General features: G+C 48.6%; 8 protein-coding genes across 8 annotated transcripts; 3 read left to right on the top strand and 5 right to left on the bottom strand.

The window, feature by feature from the left end:
- Nucleotides 1-287: 287 nt before the first annotated feature.
- On the bottom strand, nucleotides 288-2,154 carry FOXG_16280 (uncharacterized protein; the record flags this gene model as incomplete). The annotated part of the gene is made up of 2 exons (XM_018396335.1): nucleotides 288-379; nucleotides 429-2,154. 2 exons carry the CDS (start codon nucleotides 2,152-2,154, stop codon nucleotides 288-290), a joined length of 1,818 nt encoding a protein of 605 aa, XP_018256917.1.
- A 2,130-nt stretch (nucleotides 2,155-4,284) lies between these two features.
- Nucleotides 4,285-5,856, bottom strand: FOXG_16279 (uncharacterized protein; the record flags this gene model as incomplete). Its single annotated transcript, XM_018396334.1, has 2 exons — nucleotides 4,285-5,488; nucleotides 5,567-5,856. The coding sequence occupies 2 exons, from the start codon at nucleotides 5,854-5,856 to the stop codon at nucleotides 4,285-4,287; spliced, it is 1,494 nt and encodes a 497-aa protein (XP_018256916.1).
- Nucleotides 5,857-6,865: 1,009 nt separating this feature from the next.
- FOXG_16278 (uncharacterized protein) lies at nucleotides 6,866-7,453 on the top strand (the record flags this gene model as incomplete). Its single annotated transcript, XM_018396333.1, has 1 exon — nucleotides 6,866-7,453. One exon carries the CDS (start codon nucleotides 6,866-6,868, stop codon nucleotides 7,451-7,453), a length of 588 nt encoding a protein of 195 aa, XP_018256915.1.
- A 996-nt stretch (nucleotides 7,454-8,449) lies between these two features.
- FOXG_22406 (uncharacterized protein) lies at nucleotides 8,450-8,970 on the top strand (the record flags this gene model as incomplete). The annotated part of the gene is made up of 2 exons (XM_018402814.1): nucleotides 8,450-8,606; nucleotides 8,675-8,970. 2 exons carry the CDS (start codon nucleotides 8,450-8,452, stop codon nucleotides 8,968-8,970), a joined length of 453 nt encoding a protein of 150 aa, XP_018256914.1.
- A 555-nt stretch (nucleotides 8,971-9,525) lies between these two features.
- On the bottom strand, nucleotides 9,526-9,717 carry FOXG_22405 (uncharacterized protein; the record flags this gene model as incomplete). The annotated part of the gene is made up of 1 exon (XM_018402813.1): nucleotides 9,526-9,717. One exon carries the CDS (start codon nucleotides 9,715-9,717, stop codon nucleotides 9,526-9,528), a length of 192 nt encoding a protein of 63 aa, XP_018256913.1.
- Nucleotides 9,718-18,768: 9,051 nt separating this feature from the next.
- On the bottom strand, nucleotides 18,769-19,985 carry FOXG_16275 (uncharacterized protein; the record flags this gene model as incomplete). Its single annotated transcript, XM_018396332.1, has 5 exons — nucleotides 18,769-18,793; nucleotides 18,899-19,066; nucleotides 19,125-19,213; nucleotides 19,673-19,776; nucleotides 19,916-19,985. 5 exons carry the CDS (start codon nucleotides 19,983-19,985, stop codon nucleotides 18,769-18,771), a joined length of 456 nt encoding a protein of 151 aa, XP_018256912.1.
- A 409-nt stretch (nucleotides 19,986-20,394) lies between these two features.
- FOXG_22404 (uncharacterized protein) lies at nucleotides 20,395-20,838 on the top strand (the record flags this gene model as incomplete). Its single annotated transcript, XM_018402812.1, has 2 exons — nucleotides 20,395-20,489; nucleotides 20,742-20,838. The coding sequence occupies 2 exons, from the start codon at nucleotides 20,395-20,397 to the stop codon at nucleotides 20,836-20,838; spliced, it is 192 nt and encodes a 63-aa protein (XP_018256911.1).
- Nucleotides 20,839-21,998: 1,160 nt separating this feature from the next.
- Nucleotides 21,999-22,451, bottom strand: FOXG_22403 (uncharacterized protein; the record flags this gene model as incomplete). Its single annotated transcript, XM_018402811.1, has 1 exon — nucleotides 21,999-22,451. One exon carries the CDS (start codon nucleotides 22,449-22,451, stop codon nucleotides 21,999-22,001), a length of 453 nt encoding a protein of 150 aa, XP_018256910.1.
- Nucleotides 22,452-22,838: the final 387 nt, after the last annotated feature.

Raw genomic sequence — 22,838 nt, 5'->3', positions numbered from 1 at the left:
AGCAGACGATACTATGGGAAAATTGCAGAAGTGGACTACAAGAGAGCAGGCTTATATACAGGCCTCGGCAATAACAGATACCGCGCGACAAACTGTGCTATAGTACATACGAGCTGTCTTCAGGTGGAAATCAAGAGTTTCCTGTTACGTCCAATTCCTTGGGCTCGTAGCATAGCAGACTGGCTGAAGGACTAAGAAGAGAGAAGGAAGGTGGGATCGAAAAAGGGGCAGAAAGCCGGCGAGCATTACGTCCAAAATCCTACCTCATCACTACTTGGATGGTTGCCTCAACTGTTACCCTCAGTACCAATTTGTAAAGTATATTCCAGACATGTCGTATCCCACAACCCTCCATTTCCTCGTTGATTCATATCATTACCTACGAACTGTCAATTTCACGATCAGGGGGCCATTTTAGAAAGACTTACACCAACGCCAAATCGTATGAAAGAATATATCTACACAAGAAAAGCCATTCTGTCCGAAAGGATTTCTCATATTTTGGCCGTAGATTGGACAGTTTCCGTTCGGGCAGATTTCGAACGTATAGTCAATCTTGGACGAGTCTCTCCTGTAGAATTCGATGCATTCATCACCGTGTTTCATGCTTCTATCAATATCTGGTCTGTCGCAGAAATCCTTTACCATCTGGAATACAATATCGGCATCCGTCTGTCCGAGGCTGAGCAAGGCTGGATCATGAAAACACATTGCGCGACGCGTCTCTTCTTCTTCATTGTATGAATTTGCAGTGGTTGTGGGCTCCGAAGTTGTTTTTGATGGTGAAGTTGCCAATGTAGTTTTCGTTTCTGTCGACAAAGTTGTGGTTTGTTTGCCTGTTCGCTCGGTCGAATCAGTATACGACGAAGTGACAACCTCGGCCGTCGTCTTCGTCAACGCCGTATGCAAAGTCGAGGTGGACTGGTCAGACACTGTATCCGGATCCGCGGACTTTGTTTGTATTGAGATTTTTTCAGTTGCAGTAGTGCCCCCCGAAATTGTTGCCGATCCAGTTGTTTCCTTGGTTTGTGATATTGAAGATGTAGCTGTATCTGTAGTCAAGATTGATGCCGGGCCAGTATGCGCTCCTCCTGAAGACTTCTGAGCCGAAAGATCCTTGGACGAATCTGTGCATTCTTCCTTGAACGAGGTACCACTTGATCTATCCGTCTTGATAACGTGAGAGTCATCTGTCTGTGTAAGCGTCGTTGTCGTTGACAATGTTGATGATGGGGCCGTCTCCAATTTGGTCGCACCACTGATAGACGACGGAGCAGATGTCGCTTCGGTTGCCGACTCTGGTTTTTGCTCTTTCTCGTTCACTGTATTAGTGGCTTCAGCTGCGACGGAAGTGGATTGGATATGTGATTGTGTCGTTGTCCTTGTCATCTCGTTGTCCGTAGTGGCATAGGATAGGACCGTCTCCTGCTGCGCATCGTCACGACTCATGGATGGTACCTCATGCACATCTTCCGACTGATCGGCCACGGACGTGGCCGAAGCATCTGAATGCCAAATCTTGCTAGTATTAACGAAGTTGTCTTCTTCATCTTTGGATGTTGTGGCTGTAGTCTTGAACACTGCACTGCTCGGTACGTCACTTATCGAATGTGTTGGCGTATGGGCTTCAGGTCTGGTGCCAGTCCCTTTGCCTTCTGTAAACGGCTGGTCGGGTGTGTCGGAAGATTGAGTTTCTCCCGCGACCGATGGAGACGATGGATGAGAGCCATCGGCAAACACGGTGCTGAATCTAGTGCTAGTCTCTACGGTCTCATACATGGTGCCAGTTGATCGATGACGATACCCATCAGCATCGACAACGGACGTGGATTCGGGAGTTTCTTGTGTCTCAGTTGTTGGATCTACTATCGAGGTGTCCGACATATCCTTAATGCGAAGGGAAGGCGGACATCCATCGGTCCACTTTCCTGATCGGGATGGTCTGATTGTGACATTGTAGCTTAGTTCGGGATAAATTAAATTTATATTTGTGGTTGGATTGAGCGCCTCGAATTCTGGTTCAGTGATCCCCAAATCCCACATGACTACCGCAAAGTTCTGGCCTCTCTCTGGATGCCACAAGCCTATACCGCTGGGATAATCGCACCTCGCGTGAGCCAGGGCGACCAAGGAAAGAACAATGACTGACTTCATCGTGAGGTTACCCTACTTCAGCATGCTAGGAATGAGACCAAACTGATGAAAGGGCTGGGACCTGAATTATATTACTGTTTCTCGTCGCCAAGTCTATTAATGGACGCTCGGTAGAACCTGAGGTAGCCTAGTTTCCAGTTGCGGCAAGAAGCTTCACCGTCCAAAATAGAAGGTCGACAGGGAGCAGGGAAGCGAGATCAAAAGCCTGATCGACACCAAAGCTCGTTTAGCGCTAGCAGATTCCGATATCCTGGAAAGTCGATGCAATTATCATGTGAATGGCACTAAAATATGGCAGTCGATACGAGACACTATAGATTGATGACACACAGAGCGTTGGTATATCCATCATTATTGCGCATTAGCATTCACGAAGGCCAAATCTCACTTTATGCGGTGCTGGTCATCGGCAATACCATTGGGCACGCCGAGATAGGCTGCATGGAGAGTAGAAAGCAGCAAAAGTGGCCTTCGTATTCTTCAACTCCAGCAATGGCATCAGAACTCTAGATAGCTTTTACTATGCCATAATAAAAGAAAGACAGAAAAAGAATAAGAAAGGGAAAGGAAAAATAAGAGAAAAAGAAACAAGGGTCCGTTCAGTTTAGAAAGGGGACCAAATGCGATCAATTAGAACCAGAATGTGTTGTATTCGATTTGATGATGCTGAAGGCTGGCTCTGAATACCCTACTTCATCGGTACCAAATTGCTTCGACTAATCATAAGAATATACGGTGCTCTCGAATCTCTCCACAGATGCGGCCAATCGTGTCTGCAGACGAGCTTCCCAATACATTTTCTCCATCAGGTTGTGAGAGTATGGTGCTGTCTCGCTCCTCCCGCAACACAAATTCATCTCTCTCTACAAAGAGTCTGTCGTCTTCTGTTTGATGGTGTCCTGGAGCCCTAAGTGGGTTCTCCTGTGTAGCAGATCGTAAGGCTTTGCGAACGCCGTGAATAAGGTAACTGGTGGCTAATATTTCGATAACCTTTGAACGCTGAGTTTGGGGAACCATGCAAGCCTGGGCCTCAATAGCGCTGCGAGATATCTCTATCCTCGTGAGATGCGTGCCGAACCTCTGATCGAATGTCGAAATCACTCTCGCCGAATGGTGTTCGAGGTGCTCGCGGATATAAACATCAACGTGCCCGAACGCAAGGATTGTCTGTATCATGCTATGATATGTATCAGAACGCCGCATTGCATCTCGGTGAAAAAGAAGCAAGTTCGCTGTCATTCTCTTGCATGAAAAGTTTTCTTCATGAAAGTTGAGAGCATGATTCTCGAGTTGCTGCGCCATTATCGCGTTGGTAGATGAATCGGCAGTTGACACGACGTTGTGAAGGGCGACAAATATCGGAATAGTTGATGGTATTTGGTTAAGGATTTCAAGCCAGCTTGGCGATGAATTGAGTGGTTGCTTGGCTCTGGATGAAAGTAGGGCTGAAGTGGGAACCAGAAGTTTTTCTTCAAACCAAGTCCCTTATATACCTCAAATCAACGTAGCAATATACCATGTCAGCGAGATAGAGTCAGCCCAGAGTTTCAGTTATACAACATCCACGTCTATGATAGATTATTTAAACGAACTACGCTATATTCTGATGCATCGAGCTCGGATTAGACGTTCTAAGATCATACTAACCATTCCCGCTTCCAATAGTCTAGGGTAAGTGATAATGTCCGTTCACAACACCAGACGCTCTCAGCCTTCACTAATGTGTGGCCCGGGAATCGAGGCCGAATTAGGCAGAAGGAGCAGAAGGCGATACTCCCTTGGTGGTTTTATCAGCAGTTAGCCTGAACAGCAATGCCTGTTCACAACAAAGTTTGTTCTGCAAATAGAACATTGAAGGGGTCACTTTGAAAGGTACACCGGATCGTGATGGCGATTATAACTACGAGATTGATATTCTATGTGTGACTGTAACTCTTGGTGTCGACCAAAACCCCTGTGAAGTCTGATCAAATAGCCACATGAGGAATATTAACCTAGAGGGCACAAGGTCTTCGTTAGGTTTTGGGTAGTTACTAGCTTCTGTCTTGTTATTACCACTATGACCCTTCTACCAGCCTTTTTACCGTTCTGCCATGATCCACTGATCCTTGCTTATGTAACATACATCCCCTATTGCGACTTCTTCGCTCGAGAACGACCAAATACGGCGAGTACGCCGCATGCTAAGCAGAGAGCGCCGCTGGAGGCGACAATATAAAACAAAAGAGCAATAGCTTTACACGTTGCGTTGGCGCCATTTGCTATCATGCTATTAGCCTCATCTCCTCCCCCCGTATCCCGCGAGACGCCTGCCAGTGCCTCGCGCAGGTCTCCTTCATCATAATCGAATGACCCAAGAGCCGACTTTAGCAACGACATGCCGCGGTTTTCATAGACAGCACCTGCAATGATCAATGCCATAGAGATACCACCCATCAGGCTCATGTTCAGAAGCGCAGCGCCTTCAATTCGATCTCGGAGGTCTTTGTGAATCCGGTTCGAGATGGCGTTGCTGTGCTGAAAGTGTAGGCCAAGTCCCACGCCCACTAGAGCTGTGAGGCCCATAACCTTACTTTCGGAAACATTTGGTGCAAGAGTAGTAGCAAGGGCTGTTGCCGATCCGAGTGTGATGGCACCGCCAGCGAGGTAGATTAAACCGTAGTGCTTTACTCTTGGCAGACAAGCAGCGATGATGACCACGGTGACGATGAAAGGGAGAACAAAAGGTAAGAGACGCACGGTTTGTTGTAGCGCACTCAGCCCCTTTGAGAAGGCATAGAACAGTGGCATATAGTAGAGCATGATGGCGTAGGTAGCACCGGCGCAACCTGATGCTACCCATAGAGGTATCATATGACGCCGAGCCATGATTTTGATGGGGACCACCTGATGGCGAGGTCGCTTCTGGTAACTGCGAAGTTGTTGAACAACCCAAGCAGCAAGCACAACAGCGAACATAGTCCAGATGGCGATACAGGGCGCCGAGCTCCATTCCCATACCGGGCCGGAGAAGGTGGCCGCGATGGCGAAGAGTACGGTTGTAGCTACTTGAAGGACGATCCCCAATATGTCAATATCAGCAAGACAATCTCGCAGAGGAAGATTATTGGCTTCGGGTCTGCCTGGCACAAAAATCAGGGCGCAGATGATGGCAAGGCCCAGGAATGGTAGATTGATGAAGAAAGTCCAACGCCAGGTCGTGGCAGAGCTCTGCACAAAGGCGCTGCCTACTGGGCCTCCTACTACAAGGCCAATGGCCCACAACCCACTCATGATGCCATAAAGGAGAGGACTTTGACTGTCGGTCGCATACATGGCAAAGTATGATATGGCACTGCAATGGGCATTCAGTATGCGCCGCGTGGGACTGGCAACGACGGAATTAAATAGAGAGGACTAAGCTCTCACTCACCAGTTCTGGCAGATTGAGCCTCCAATCCCCATGATCGCTCGGCCAGCGATGACCGTGGAGATGTTGCCCGCCACGCCCGCCAGGGTCGCTCCAACAAAAAATATTGCGATGCTGATGATATACACGTAACGTATATTGAAAGCATCGATGACGTTACGAGCAAAGGCTAATGTAGCAAAGTTGGCAAGGGAGTAAGAGAGTCCAATCCAAGGAAGAAACTCGATATGACCGAATGCCTCATAAAGCTGTGGCTGGATGTTGGCAACGTTACTTACGTCGAACCCTGGCATGACGGTGATTAACATTACCGATCAGCTAGCTCCCTTGGCTAAACTCTTTCGGTAACATACCGTTGATGATGCAAGTTATGTAAATGGTAAGAATGGTACCTAGTCCTATTCCAGCTTGAGGCTCGGGTGGTTGTGAATAGGAGGAACATGGCATTCTCGTCATTTTGATGTGAGCCTCGAGATGATATGCTGTCTGTTGAGCACCTTTGGACCGCACTCTTGACTTCAAAATGGGAAGAGGAAAGTGTTTTTGGACAAGTAACAACACTACTTTCTTATACGATGGGGAAGCGGCCCAGGTGAAGTGATCTTGATGCTATTTGATGCGTCCTATGTAGGCTTGCCACATTCCATGCATTTGATGAACGGTCGCAAGACTAAGTGGCTCTATTGAGCTGTTTGGTGGTCAATTAGAACTTGTATTTGGATAAAGCCCTGTCGTGAGATCTGATGGGGTTAGATGATTCGTTATCTCAGTGTTTCTGGAAGTCGTGAACGTCCGCCTCGACGTTAATTTCGGAGGACGTTTTGCTTACCTAGCGTTCTGGGTTAAAGGCGAGGCGTGTCTTGAGTTCCCTGAATGTCTAAGCAAGAAACTCACATATCCATAGATGAAAAGGTCGGGGTTTGGACTGGCTAGTTATGGCCATTCCGTCGAGGACATGCTATCCCGTAGACTGTACTCCGCCGAGACTCCAGCAGTAGGGGATATACCGACAGACGAACCTACTCAGACAGCCAGAAAATGAAGAAGGTGGAAAGAAGAAAGCAGGAAGAGGTGGGGAGGCGAAAAAAAGAAAAAAGCAAGAGACCGATGCTATCTCCTTATTTGGCTGCTTCGCTGATCATATATGTACAAAGCTCCGCTGAATGCATGCATTCCCCCTTCTAACATGTCTTTCCATTTGCATACTCAGCTACAGCCCTTTCCGTTCTGACTCACATGCATAAATGTAAGTCTTCAGAGAAACCTGGCTCACTCCCTTGCTGAATGATTCAAGTTGTACCAATGCCTACGATAGATGAAGAGTTAGGGGTAGTCAGCCCTCGCTCGGTATTCATTGTTCGACTAGTCGTGCGTTTTTACAATGGCCTTCTACTCTTTGTAGCTTGGTTAGCGATTTTGTCTCTAGGGATGACAATCTTTGGCCTATCCCAACCGGACAGCTTGAGTGGCCTCGAGTTCACGGCAGCAGCTCTACTGACCAGTACGGCAATCACCGCGGTCGCGGCAGTCGCCATCACCACCATGCTTCAATTCAATTTCCGGTCGATAAAGGGTCAATACGAGAGACTGGATCTTATAGTGTCTTGGGTGCCTTTGTTCTTGCTTGATGTCGTCATACTGCAAGCCATGGCGGGCTTGTTGCTTTGGCATACCAACAACTTCCCAAGCGAAGTCGTCGTGTTCTTCGCTTTCGAAGTACTGGTCTTGCTCATCGCTATGATCATAGCCTCTATTTGGGCTAGGAGAAAGATCAAATCGCTGGTCGGCATGGCCCACCTGAACACTGATGATACCGAAGAGATGGACTGGAACGATGGACCTCGTACTCCATACCAAGATGGATGCTCATGCTCCCCTCATCAGCCTTAGGTAAGGAGTGAGTGCAAATGCTAGTCATACCGGAAAGAAACAGACTGAACTCGCTGGTTCGATCGTGAATCGCGGATTCTCCGATTCGAAGAGCACGAACGGAGTTGTAAATGGCCAGATCTTAGACGTTTGAATAGGCACTTGACCTCGAGAGATATGTAGTATAGAGGTGCAATCGGCTTCAATGCAATCTTTCTCACTATTTCTTTTCAAAGGACATGTGCGTGAATGGCTGTGCGACGAACGCTACATTACAGTAATCCCCGAATAACACAGGAGCCTACAGCATATGATATAGATTATAAATATATCCTGCAAACGTATCTCATATGAACGAAATGGTAAGTTGTAACATAAATATCTTTCTCTACCGGAGTAGCCCTTGCTGAAGCCCAGCATGCGGTTGAGCGACAAGCCTTCAAGTTCAACAACGATGCTACGACCCGACCTGTACAGTACTACAGCACAAAGGTAATCAGAGTACAAGCCTTGAATCTGGTTACAATACCAGTTGAGAATGGGCTTGCACTCCTCCGCCATAAGCTCCAATCTCAAGATAAAGCCAGGCTTGTAGGCTAAAGGTTGCGGATGCGCACCAGTCGCTCCTGACCAAGAATGACCGGTGGAAGGAGAATTATAAACCGAGAGGTTGAAATCGGACCCAGGACTCACCCTATCGCATCGCGGGGTAGAATACAGACGGGGTGTTCGAATGAAAAGGCTAGAAATCGCAGCAAGTGTACCGGGAGCGAACAGCTCTTTCGGACAGCCGAAGCGGGATTATCTCAAAGGATGATTTAGGTTCAGTCCACAGAGCGTCCTCTATTAACCAGACAGCCCTCTCTATAATTCCTTGCCTGGGTTGGCTTGAAAGGCGACAAGTTGATTGAATTCCTGCCACCTAAGTCTACGTCTGCTCAAACCTATCACTGCTGTTTCTGTTGTTACTGTTGTCGCTGCTGCTGCTACCTCATGTAAATGACGCTCAGTTCGATCATGAATCATTTCCGGGCTACTCGACGAACCTCGGTACATTCTGGAACCGCTCCTTGGATCGGAAAAGGCATATCTCTCGTCGAGAGACACTGGAAACTGCTTGCAACAGTCTACTCGGTGATTGTCTTGGGTGTCATTGTCTCATGTGGGATAACCAGTACGTTGTTTTGATCTGACTGACTTCAATAAGCGCGACCATCTTGTGACTAATCATGGAATGGACAGTTGCCATCGAGAGGCCTTTCGACTTGGCAAAGAGGTCTTGGGGAGGATTTGACGAGCGTCCAACGACCGCCAAGTGTTATCGACAGGAGCGAACGGCAATGCTTCTTGCTTTTTTTCTGGGATCGTTCGGTATCGATCAGTTCTACGCCCACCACTGGCCTCTAGCTGTGTTCAAACTGTTAACTCTCGGTGCCGGTGGGATTTGGTGGTTTGTCGACGTTGTTCTCTGGATGGTAGGTGGCGTGTATGGCACGCCTGGGTGTCCGGGCGGGAGCAAGCATTCCTGGCAGTACTAGCGGGCGGCTAGGTCGATAGCTTTCTATATCGCTGGTATGTATATGGAAGCCACGTATATAGAAGACGTGTTTGGTCAGCTGAGTCGGTAGTGACCAGTTATGCTATACTGTACAGTAAAGATTAAAATCGAATGTCCCCCCTTGACAGTCATTGGTTTATACCGTATAGACGTTTTGGACTTTGTTTTATTGCTTCTAAGTATTTCATACCTAATGGCACGGTATCTACATACTCACCTTCTGATGACGTACGTGCATGTTCAAAAAATGCAATGCGGCTTCACCGCAGATTGTCATCAACCCCTACTTTACCACCTCCAGATGCTGGTCTCCCAACGCCAGAACGAATGCTACAGTACCGTTTCGAGGGAATTGTTATTCTTCAGTTTTCTCAGAATCTGGAAGCATAATTAATTACTTCCATATCGACCTAGAGTCTATAGTATAGAGTAGATTGTACAGGTAGCCCCATCGTGGAGGATACAGGCGGCGCATCAACAAGATAACCGCAGATGGGTCGCTTCTGTAACCGAATGCCTGCTTAGCGGCTGCATCTTATCTACTCTTGCCGTTTTGCTGCACCATACTAACTTTGATGTCCTGTCGACACCTCTGTTTGATTTGCAAAGGTTTCGGGGAGTTCGGGAATAAGCGATCGAATCGAGGGTAGTCGACGTTGAAGGGCTGGAGGTACGCGTCGTACCAGTGGACGTTGAAGCCATTCTCCATGGCAATAGGTTTCGACATTTATTCTCTGAACCCCGGGGCTTCTCGGCGCACCGCTTCTGTGCGAGACCAAGGCTCGAGTAACCCGATGCTTGACAGAATGGGTTGATAAGCCTCCCTGTGGCTGGTTTCCCTGATGATCCTGAAACCGCCATGTGGACATCATTTGTAATTGTCCGTGGCATGACCTTGATCTTTGTTGGCCGAATATCGCAGGCGCACATCCTGGCTTCAGCCGCCTATGTTTGGTGTTTCTGGTCCAGGCTGGAGCCGACACTGGTACCTCTGGTTCGTGGATAGGAGCGGACATGAACGGTCCTGGCTCTTGGTGTTCTTGACTGTGCTGCCCTTGTCCTGTCATGACCCTTTGACACATTTCTGGTTTTGGATGCAGATGCTTCTCTAAAGGGACATCCACGGATTGCAAGACAGCGGGATTGATATACATGCTCGCGGCAGGAATCAACCCGTACTGCTGCACCATAGTGTTGCTACAAGATGAGAACCCCTGGTCTCCCACAGAGTGAACCATGTTTTGAATGCTCAGAGGGTGAGGCTGGCGAGTTCCAGGATGTACGGAAGAATGGGGTGCTGCCATTGTATAAAGTCTTTCAGCTTCTTCTTGCAAGTGATAAAAAGTGTTGGCAGTGTGTGCAGCATACAGTACGCAAGCATAGGAATATGACAATCGATACAGTTTCTTTGTGGTGCTATTGAATGGCGAAGTTATCTTGCAGTATAGCCTATTATATCTATATGCGCAGCTGTATATATTTGACTCTAATACGATACCTATGGGACACAGAACCGTAGAGGTATATTTTGGACGATACATGTAGCGAAGTCTTAGACGTGGGGCGGACTCTATCCATGTGAAAGATACAGGTTGGTCCATTCTGGACGATGCGTACTGCAAACAGCAAGTTTTGGATTTCGGAAAACAACAGGATTCTACAGCAAGACTACCTGCCCTCTGAGAGATTTCCTCGACCGAGAGATCGTGGTAGTCGGGTTTGCTCTTGCTCCCAACTTGTACCGGCATCTTCAGAACTGTACTTGGGGATCTGAAACGGTTTCGCCCTAACACCGGACATCAAGGTGTGGCACACTATTCATCGCGTGTTCCTAAGTAGTATCCTCGTCTATCTTCTCCATGCTGTGATTCCATTTGGACACTATACTAGGCCAGTGAGGTGGCAGTCTCGACGATCCCAGCACGACCAGAGGTGCCGCCTCTTGTTGGTACTTCGTTGCACTAGCCTGACCATCAGACCGCTCAACCAGAATTCTCAAGGTCTCATTGCCAAACATCGCTCCTTCGAGACGGCTATGTATTCTATCCTCGGACAAGCCCTTTACCATAGCGAGGGTACAGACGAAGACCAGCGCGCGGCACATGCCTATGCGGGCGATGCGTGATGCAACAATCAGCAGGCAGTCTGACCCGAGTCTCGAACGCATCCAGTGATTGAGTTCATGGATGTTTGGACGGGACGATAGTCCTGTCAACATTATTTTCTGCGTCCTCTCGACCTTAGCTTTGGGCAGGTCCAACCTGATCCAGTCGATCAGATCGTCCCAGCGTCGCAGTGATCCTTTGACGTGGCTAGAGTATATCCTGGCAAACCTGGGCTGGGTCAACGTGCAATCTATAACCTCGAGCTTGATGCTCCTCAGCTTGTTGACGGCTGAGTATTCCAGCTTTGGGTGAAGTTGCTTCACTTCTTGTAGAATCTCTAGAATCACCTAATTAGGCATCATCGAACAAAAGTGATAGGTGCAAAGTGAAGACGGACCAAGTGCAATTCCAAAGTCCCTCTCGTACTCGAAACAAATCCATCCTGAGCGGGCGTCATTGTGAAATTGCCAATCTATAACGCCACAGTCTTGTAACCAGTAACTTATGAGCTCTCGTGCCCCGCCAAAGGTAATCTAATAGTTTGTAAGTGATTTGAGGCACTGTGGCGGAGTATAGGTATAGGAATCGCTCTCAGAAATCGTTTACATTATATATGGGAATGTAGTAGCGTTCACTACTACGACCAGCCGGGACATCAATAAGATGTGTCGGCAGATCCAGAGAAATCCGTGGCATGCTCTCGTGTTATCTTCTCGGATTCCAGAGTTCTCGGGTAGTGCTTTGGAGAATGAGAAGTGGAAAGAGATGATGCTACTGCCAAAGACATAAGGAAGGGAGGGTTTATTTCTTATGAAAGGGAACAGATGTTTTGCGACAAACTAGGATCAATTCTCCCATAGAAAGGAAAGGCCAATCCTAGATTTCTATATTCAGCAGTTCTGGCTACCAGCCCTCTCTCCCGGCATGGAAAATTGAAGCACGTATGCTCCCTAAGCGATAATCGATCTAACCAGTCCCGAAAAAGACGAACTTCACCAAGCTAACATATAGATATAACCATCTAGTTTTATACAAAAAAAAGACTCATCATAACTAGACCAAGTACATACAGTTCAAGTCCGCCTAGGCCACGTCGTCACGGACACCGCGTCGGCATGCGCCGCTTCTTCATCTTCCTCATCGTCACTTGAGGGGATCCACAGACAGCGGAGGTCCTCATCCTCCCCATCTTCTCGACATGGATGATTATGGGTAAACTCGATGGATATGGATATGTGATTATCCTCTTTACGATCATTCGTAGTTCTCGGCTCGACCCTGCTCTGAACGGCATGTGATAGCGAGTCGAGGGTATGGCTAATCACGGAGTCATCGATCCTGTGAATGGATTCACTACTGGGTACCTGAACGTAAAGATTTGGCGATTTATCTGGTGCCTTCACTAGCTTCTTGATCCTCTCCCATGCTTTGACTTCTTTCGTAGGGCCATACGTCTCATCCACAATGCGGCGTCGCAGCGTTCTTTTCTTGTCAATTCTAGTGTATTCACTACGAATCATCGATTCCTAGAGAGTGATGGATACGAACATCGCCGAACATGGCAATAGTGCATATTTAAGCATTCCAAGGGGATCCAAGAGGCCTTTTTCCAATTTCTGAGCCTAGCTGGTCGTACAGTAAGTACTTCCCTTTTTGATACGCGACACTTTGAAGATTCGTTCTTTCGATTGAGCCGGGTCTCATCCTATTTTAGCCTCTGGATAATTTCTGTTGTTCGCAAATCTCTCTTCCTTTGCTTCTGCGGCAGATATAGCAGAACCTGGTCCAGCATCTTGCGCTTTCCGTCTGATCTGAGCAATCTATCCAGTGTAGAGCCTTCGAGACGATAATGCTTTGGCGGGCTGGGGTCACAATACAAGTCGGCAGTGGGCTTAGACACAGAGCTGCGGAATATGCATCCCCCAAGTCAAGGGTGACTTTAATCTGTCACGTACGAATACTGACGATCCAGATTCGCTATGGCGCTTTAAAATACCAGTGTTTCAGTGGGGAGCAGGAAATTCAGGAAGCCTATGATGACAATAGAGTCGGAAGTATTCATATACAGTATTGTAGCGCTTAGTGGTTGTTTGTAATGGTGCTCCTCTCAGTACAAGTCATCTCCACATCCTCTGCGTCCTCCTTCATATCAAAATCATCATCCGGCGGCGGCCATAACACGATCGTCGGAATACACATTTCGTTGTCCCTCGACGCCTCTTCATTGTCTATATCCATCGGCTCGAACTGAGCGCCAGTGTCCATCGCTTGTCCGGTCACTTGTGTACCATGTCTTTGATTAGCTTCCAATTTCTCGGTCTTCTCTTGCTGACGAAGCGCCTGAGGATTTTCTCTCCGCGGAAATAGTGACTGTAGGGCAGGTAGTGACCTTACGTTCTGTTTTCGCATCAAACCAATTATATGCATGCCAGGTTGAGAGCGGACAGGATGCGGAGGTGACAAGTTTCACATCGGCAGGGCGAGCAGGGCTTAAATAGCAAACGAGTGACTTTGTTTTGTCCACATGAAACGAGACGGAGCTGACGACCTTTCTTACTTTCTAACACTATGAGCTTGATACCGTTCATCCTGTACATGCTGCAGTCATGTTCGTCTGGTTCTGGCTTCTTCCTCCCATTCATGCCATCCATGGTCTATGTTCTGTCAGCTCTCAGTATGAGTACTTGGCATAAAGACGTAAGGGTGTTTCCGACATTATGAATTAGATTTTGCTAATTTCTCACATGTATTGGGACATCTACGACGACCGTCTGTGCACGTGCACTTCTCACCAAACCAGATGCAGAATCAAGCTCTTCCTTAAACGGTAAGAAGCTTCCCAGGTAGTGGGAGCAATTATGGAACAACGCCAGGCGCATTAGTTTTACAGTACCTAGGCCAATAAATAAGTCTATTTGATCTATCGTTCCTTTCTTTCTTCTTCTACGCATCTCGTCATCTTTTTCTCTCAAGACATCCATCGAGACATCATCAAGACATCCATCAAAATTTATCGTGCTGTTCCTTTTCTGCCCTCTTCATTTTCGTTCTTGAATAAATAAAAGAGAGGAGAAAGAAAGTACAACTACGAGCACATCAGAGAAGGCCGATCAAGAAGACCGGTGTACGCTTGAAGTTCATACTCAACAGGCCGGCATCGCGGGCGGCATACCGATCATGCCCTGACTTCCCATTGGCCAACTTGTATTATTGTTCATATCTGGTCCAGCATCCTCGTAACAATTCATCTGAGACAATGCTCTAGTGATGATCGATAACAGCGGGTTTCCAGCAAATTGACCCGGCTGCGGTCCGTCCTCTGCCGTCGTCGTGGTATGTTTCGAACTGTCAGGCCAACCTGTCGCAGCGGCCGACCGCGGGCTAGGATGAGTCTCGTCTGATAGAGTCCGCGCTTGCATCTCAATGTCACTCTTCGACTGGGCGGAGGGCATGTGGCTGTCGCTGGCTGCCGCAGCCGTGGACTGTGTAACTTTTGCGGCTCCATTGCCAGCATCAGCAATAGCGTCGGTGTCGCGGTTCGCCAGTCCACCGTCGCCCAGACCTCCCTCGGCTTCGATGGGAGCCTGACGGACGACATGTGGGTCGGTTGAGGGAAGATGCATCATATCGATGGGCAGGTGACCGTTGTCAAGTTGATCCATCATCTCCATGCCCAAGTCCACGTTCATGTCCATACCCATGTTGTCTAGATCAAACTCCAGCATGTCACCCCAGTGATGTGCGCCAGGGAAATCTGTCACTTGGCCAAAGTCCATCATAGCCGACTGCATCCAGTCATCTTCTGCCATCGCCGTCGTCAGATCGACAGATCCTGGCTCATCGCCGTGACTACGCTGGACTGCATCATCCGACTGGCCATTCATAGCCATGGAAGCAAAGGGTGCGGTCGGCTCACACCACAGCTCGCCTTCCGCATCCTCGTCTGCCATAGAAGTGTATGGCATCACGGTGTGCTGATCATCTGGTACATCATCATGAAGATGACTCGAGGCAGCATTGTTCAGTTCCGCCGGCTCGCTTCGATCGGGAACCTCACGACGACGACCACCGCCTCCGTAACCGTGGTTATGGTCATCATCTTCGCCGTTGCCGTTGCCGCTGTCGTTGTCGTCGATATGACCGTCGATATGACCATCGGTACTGTCAATACCGCGAACAGCATGATCCGCGCAAGCGTCGAGGCGTGCTTCCCTTCGGATTCTTGTCTCGGTCTCTCCGGGGCCGGCATTGTCACGACCCCGGCGTCGGGTCACCCTCGGCGCTGGACTGGCTGGAACGTCCCGGGTACTCTCACCATCGTCTTCGGCTTCGGATTCGCCGTCGCCGGCGACGATGATTTGCGGCTGGGTCGGCGAGGCGCCAGACCCTGATGAGCCATCGCCCTGACGACCTCTGCTGCGAAGACTGAGCACACGGGGTGATGGCTTCGGCGCTGGTTTGGTGACCCGGCACGGCTTCGTATTGGCCGCCTGCTTCCGTTGTCTCGCTGGCCTCAGAACAAGCTCGCCATTAGACACAACCTGCCTCCGCCAAATATCGTGAATCTGTAACCACCATCCCGGTCAGCGACTCGCCCAATCGGCTTCTTCAGGCTCCATGCTTCTGCGCTTCTGAACCTACCACGTCGTTCGTGTTTTCCGGCAGCGATTCCCCGTCTGGGGTGTACACTGAGCCGTCCCAGAATCCATGGATCTTGTTGTAGAACGCAAGCACGGCGATCGTACCGCAGTCTTTGCCAAACTGATAGTTCTTCTTGATCGCCGTCATGCCTCTCTTGCGCATGGTCTGGCTCACCCATCCTCGATCTTCTGGGTGGGGGGACCTGGAACGAGTCTTCCGAGGCGCCATGTCTGCCTCTTCAGCCGGAAAGGAAGCAGAGACGAAACAGTATCGTCTTGGTCTCGATGTTGTTCCAAGATATGGAAGCTGTGTATATATCGAACGTACACTATCTTTTGAACGAACGGCGGAATTAAGTGGATGAATCGTCCTGTCCCGAACCGGACTCGCGACTCTCTTGCAGCACAGAACGACCCATTTCGCCCGCTATGCTTTCTTGCCAGGCCAATGTCTTGATTCGAGTTCATTTTCGGCCTTCTTTCGTCGTCGAGCCATTGCCGAACTTTCCAGACTTGCCATGCCAAGGACTGTTGGTCGGTCGTCGTGCAGCGGAACGGGTCATGTCGGTGTTACTCCATGGTCGTTGCAAAAATCCTCATTCAATCTGGGTCCAATTTCAACCTCTCCATCGCGTACCAGAGTGTCGGGACGAAAGCAACGTCAAGATAGGTCGAAAAGATGAAGCGAGGGAGATGGATGAGGAATATGAGACGCAAACCCATGAAAGAGGTGGGTCAAGTGTCTGCTAAAGCCAACACCTCTTTCGAATCCCTGGTTGTGGATCCAATCTCACGATGCCGTTGTCGATCGTGTTCTTCAACGTCCTATTTCCGCCTTCCGCTCTTCCGTATATTGCTTGCGCCCACCTATTGCAGTCCCGCTCAGCGCCAAGGTTACATCGGCAGTTGCGATCGACGTGCTCTGCATTGAACCCACATCACGTGGCACAATAACTGCCAAAACGGACTTTTAACCGATCTAGTGGCCGGGCCCTTGAGCTCTTGGCGGCGGCACATTTCTGCCGCTGTTGGATACTAGCTAGTGTAGGGTAGGTAACCTGTAGTTTCGTTGCTGTCCAATGGTCAAGTCCGATGCGCTACTGGATGTTCTACAGTTCAATGTATAGTATAGTGCATAGGCATTTTCCTCCTTGCGACAACATTCTCTTTATTTCTAAGATAGTTGTGTCTTGGAGGTACATATATCTACCTTTTAGACAGATATATCGTCCACTTTAGGTGGCAGAATTGGCCGATAAGCCTACTCCTAGCCGCAAAGGAGATGTACCTAGAAAGTATATGCGAGCATAAGCACTAGTCCCAATGTAGTTGCGTTCAATGCGAGTCAGCCTTACAGTGACCTTCTACAAGCCGTAAACCCAAGCATAATGATTGGTTATTGGGGCTTACTGCAGTTTGCAAGTCCGTTGTGAGGTAGGAAAAATCGCATGCTCAAACTGTAGTTGCCAGCAGCAATGACTGTTTTTGAGAACTGTGTGTGCGGTAGAGATTCCATTACACCTCGTTCTATTTCGACTTTTCCGTCTTTCTTGCTGGGTGACTGTTTTTAGGATGTCGCTCGGCTCCGCCGCGATGCAGGTAAAGTCCCGACCTGAGTAGCGAAAACGGCTTCTTGATCCACTTTACTTTTGGAGCTGTCACTGATCAGAGGAGCGGAAAATTGACGCGGCGGAAGCGGACGTTGTCGCTCGGAGACTAAGCACCATTGCACTGATGATCTAGGGCGTTTATGGCACAGCGTAGCGCCCTATTTTCAGGTGGCGTTTGGTTTAGTGTCGACGCGAAGGCCCTGACTCACGCACCGTTGAAGGAAGCTTTACTCTTAGAGCAGAAGAAACTCTTGCGGGGACCTCGTTTCATTGGATCGCGTAAAATAACTTGCGAAATGACTCCGCATGCTAAAGTGATTCCGGTTCCCCGGTTCCCCCGGTCTCCGGCTTTCCCTCCCCTCTTTTTGTTTCTTTCTTTCTTTATTTTTTTATTATTTTTTTATTATGTTTATTGTCGCTCCCTTTCTTTAGTTTCGTAATATCCCTGTCTGCGTCTGTGCTTTCCTGCTTGTCTATCTATCCACCTTCATGCTTTCATGGCTCGATGATGTGCTTCACGTGAATCATGAATGAACTGCATGTCGCCCCCACATTGCGGGATATCATGTGAAATACAGAGAAGCTAAAATTTGACACTGACTAGCGACCGAGGTCGAACGAAGCGAGGCGCTGAAGAACTGGTGCCGGACCACGTAGATCGTCTAGGTTAGACTGAAGCTAGGCAAGTTATCCGGAATGACAGCACGCGCACTAGCACAGGGGTATCATGGCTGTCAGAATCTGTGTCAACAAGCAAAATCAAGCGGCCCCGATGCTGACCTAAGAATGGCCTGGGCGGGGAGATAACGAAACCGTTGCTGGCTCTATACGGGCTTGTCAGCTGTCGCTCGCTGGTGGAACACTTGATTTGCGGAGTTAATGATGAACTCCACTGGAGAAGGGCAGGAAGGCTCGTATTCGCCGTGATAGGACATCACCACAAGAACAGTAAAACAACGACAAGAGTGACCAGCCATCGACTTGACAATACACCAAGGACTATCTCGCGTTAATTGTGTGATAGAATGATACGGTCTCAAAGAACCTCGAATTCTGATACCTTCTAGAAAATCAACTAACTTGGGGTAGGAGAGGTGTCAAGACGTTGTCGTAGGTTACCAAACATCGCGTGCCTCCTCGTCTCCACTTGGCGTTGGGTTTTGTCTTCCCTTACAGTACCTTGAGCTTTATTTTAACCTTCATAACCTCTCGATTCATGGTGTCAACGCTGGACAAGGTATCACACGTTTATTCTGGTGTCAGAATGGCCTGTACAGCAGCAAACAAATGTATTGATTGATTGTTGCCAAGCTTTCTCTCGTTCGGCGTATTCCATTCCGCAGAGTTACGTAAAGCATATAGCTAGATTACTAACGCAGTTGTTTTCTGAGGCCGTAGATCATGCCTTATCCTGCGACACATATCAATCGGCATTGTAGCGCGCCCTCCTACACCAGCGTGAAAGAATCCGGAGGGTTTTATTTTTTTTTATTTTTTATTTATTTACTTATATTTACTTATATCTATTTATATTTTGTCATCGTTATTCTTACCTGCCCTCTCGGTCCTGGGCCGTTGTGAGCCGTTGGTTGAGTCTATCAAAGATCGGGGGTTCTAGTACATCCTGCTGTTTTAGCATGCTGATAGCCAAGTCTCTTTTGGCGGTGATTGGGTAATGGATGGGTCCATGCCGCTTGACAACGTGGGATGACATGCTTAAACTGTGCGCGTTGCCTTGTGCAGTAGTTTCCAAGCCAAAATTGGATTTAGAAAACGCACTTGGCTTCAACCGCCCCCGCCAGTTTTGGTTGACGTTGTACATGTGGGGTCAAGCCAGGCGGGCCGGAAGTGAATTGCGGCCCCAAGATCTGCAACGAAACGAGTCAGCAGAATAGGATGGCCCCGAAAGCTTTCAGCATTACCTGTGCGCGTCCGAAGATTTTCGGAGCCGCTTCCACCGTTGAGAAATGGGGTAGTTAATTGTATTTGTCAAAGCGCCATTGCCCTATGTTATCCACTACGGTAACATGCTGCTTGCTGCATGCAGCAACATCCCAACATTGAGATGAGAGATTAGGTCCATAGAAGGTGGATGCCAGTAAGTCCGCTACCACACATGCGCTAGGAGTGAGCGGACGAGTCCCCCGAAATTGTTGTTCTTCAACCTCAACAGCCATACCAGACGCAGCTGCGATTTTCCGCTAACGAAGCAAGCGATCAGCTTGTCGTCCCAGGGCGGACGGACAAAATGTCCGATTTCAGAAAAAAAAAAAAAAAAAAGAAAAAAAAAAAGAGAGAGAGCGCGAGTACCTAGGTCTAGAAAGTACGCTTTGGTAGCACCTGCGAAATGACGCCAAAGTCTGGACGGTGCCAAACGGTGCTAACTTGTAGGACAGTAGGCAAGCGTGGAAAACGGACGGGTGCATCGCGACTGTATATTGTCGATTTCTGGATGGCTTCAACAAAAACGATCAAAGTCCAAAAGGGGCATGTTGCTGAGGTCTTTCGGAAGGTACACAATATTTGTGAAAGGTTACAGTATCTTCCTCCCACGATGGCTGGGTACTTACTCGACCCGTCGGCCGCCCAACAGGAGGGCTGCAGCTGCCTGCGCTGAACCAGACTGTCGGTAACAGCCATTCCCTACATATAAAGCTGCGTTGAAGGGAAGAACTGGACGCTGATACATTCATCGCTGCACCTGCACGGTAAGCTCTGGCACAGTCCCTCAGTCACTCGATCAGTCTCCTTACCGGCCAGCTCTTGCTTTCCCCATCTATCTCTACTCCTTCTGTCATTCTTTTTTATACAAGTGCCTTGATCTATTCTATCTAATTTTCTTTCTATGGAGTCTTCACAGCCCAGACCATCGCAAGCCTATATCCAGTCGCGCCGTCCAGTGCTAGCACCGCAGCCGGCTCAGCGTATTGCTAGGAGGGCCACCCGGTGCAGGCCTAAACGGGCTGCTCGTAAGGCGCTTCAGGATGTCCGATCTAGTTCACTGGGGAGCTATCGGCGGCCGGTCGATCACATTCGGCAAAGTCGAATGATGCCAGTTCGTGATCGTATGTATGATCGGCAGCCTCAGCTTGTCGCTACTCCCGAGGACGAGCAAGATGACGAGATGGTTTACCATGATGAAGAGTTTGTCCTATTTCTGTCTTCCCCCCATCCCTTCCCCCTTCCCTCTTACCCTCTCTCTTTGACCCTTTTTACTTTCTCTCTCTTTTTTTTCCATTCGTTCCGCCTTTATTCTCTTCAATGTCACTGTACTTGTTCTCATCCCATCTATATTTGCCTTCTTCCACACTGTTTGACGTAATCCTTCGTTTTGCTCGCCTTGCCACGTCAATCACACGGACCACGCAAACGAAGTTAGACTGACAAAAAGTACAGACCTAGCTACGATGAAGAATTTGGAGACCCGCAAGAGCCGCAAGAGCCGCAAGACGACGACCGTTATGTTCTGGAAGCCCTAATAAACCAGCAGTGAGTCAGCCTTACACCATTGCACCACTTTGAAGCTGACACCTTAGCTCTACCGCAGATCGAAAGCAACCTTGACACTGTGAGTCGGCGTATCTGTCGAGCCTTTTTTTTCTTTTCTTTTCTTTCTTCTTCATTTTCTATCGTTCTTCCTTGGCTAATCCTTGTTCCAAAGCATTAATAAAATTAGAACAGAGTTTCTTGAAAACATGAAGCAAATGAGAACAGAGTCTTCTGAAAGCATGAAGCAAACGAGAAAAGAGTTTTTGGAAGCCTTGAAGCAAATTAGAACAGAGTACGTTTTAGTCCTAACCTGATCACTAGGGATTTCTTCTCTCTCTTTTCTGTTCCTTTTACCCTTTGTAGCATTTCTTCTTCCTAATTTCCCTCTAGTATAGCTAACAGGATCTACAGCAACAATCAATTACCGCAACGGATAAGTGAGACCATAGTACGCGCGATTAGTGGCCAGACCAACCTCCATGCACAGGGAGCCACAGGCCGAGGTGCTCCTTTGCAGATGGGATTGGACTCTACCGTGGACCCTTCCAATCTGATGAGCAATACCAGAGGAACCGAAATAAACGGCTCGTAAAGGCAAAGTTCCGAAGGCGATTCTCAGGTCTAGCTGGACGCACTGGGAATGGATATCTACACATATTTATGTATACATATGTATCTATACATGCATGGAGAGACGAAATGGTACCATGTTACGACGGGGGGATAAGTTTAATGACATGGCTCAACATACAAATATTATACCGAGTCACGTTTCAGTTCGTAAAGACAATTGGATGGTGATGCAATAATAACATGGTGAATCTCTAAGCTGCAAAGCAAAGTTACAACCGCTTTTTGCTGGGCCGGACAGAGACGGAATGCAGACCTCGGTCCCCTCATGACGACCTCCTAGGGCAGGCCCAAACTAAAACAATATCGATGCTAGGCGAATGGAGCATTTTGCCAGCTGGGGAGAAAAGCAAGAGTTTTCTTATCAAAAGCTAAGTTAGATTGAATAGGTCGCGCGGGTAGAGACGGATACGTAGGCTGTATTCAATGATCACGCCGGCAGGAAGCGCCGGTATGTACGTTTATACGTTGCAGGCGGTTACTGTACCGGGAAAACAATAAAAAGCAATCTCTGTCCACTCAATTCAAATGTAGCTAACAGTAGGATGCTAAATAAGCCAGGGCTTCTGATTCGGCGCATCGCTGCATCACTTCCAAATCGTCTTGAATGATCCCTCGTCTGCCATCATCATCTGTCACGCCGGCCGCAAACGATGTACTGTCGCCGTCTTGATTCGATTCAAGTCTCAGGTTCGGTGGTGTGTTCAGAGGTGAGCTGCAGGTCTGTTGCCGAAACTGATGCTCCATGAACTGTGGCGGCGATTCCGTCGCGGACACCGTCTCAGTTGACTGCCCTTGAAGTACTCTCTCTAGCAAGGTCACATGCTCCTCTCCTAAGCGGATGAGCCACTGTTGCCATTTCAACGTAGCCTCTTTCTGATCGACTAAGGCCTGGAGAAACTCGTACTGTGGGCGCAATCTTTCATTTTCCAGCGTAAGAAGATGGCTCCTCTCTTGTAAGAAATGGAGTAGCTGCTCAACCGTCATTGCGTGCGGTGGCGCAACGCGCGGTGGCGAAGGAACGCTAGGGAGCGAGCTGCTTCCCATTGGATCGCTGGCTGGCGGACGAGAAAGATAGAAGCGGAAAAAAACTAACAAAGTCAGTTCGGTTCAAGGCACTGACGTTGAAGGTCAAGAGACGGTATAAATATTCATCCCCGCGCGCAATGAATGTGATATGTAGTCGACTTCTACCCAGGAGTCCATTTACGTACTCGACTTCTCTGTCTCATGTGAACGGCTGCTTTCTTCTGTTGAGCGCGAACTCGAATTGCCAGGCTCTCCGAAAAGTTAGGTGCTGTCGAGGGTAGTGGCAAGATTGACTTGACTCGGAGATGTAAGCAATGGTCCTTTCTCACTCATTCCACGAAACTT

This window comes from Fusarium oxysporum, chromosome 6, assembly GCF_000149955.1.
Source record: "Fusarium oxysporum f. sp. lycopersici 4287 chromosome 6, whole genome shotgun sequence".
In the NCBI taxonomy this organism is placed as follows: domain Eukaryota; kingdom Fungi; phylum Ascomycota; class Sordariomycetes; order Hypocreales; family Nectriaceae; genus Fusarium; species Fusarium oxysporum.
The sequence above is the reverse complement of the archived record's forward strand: the minus strand, read 5'-3'. Positions and strand labels throughout refer to the sequence as shown.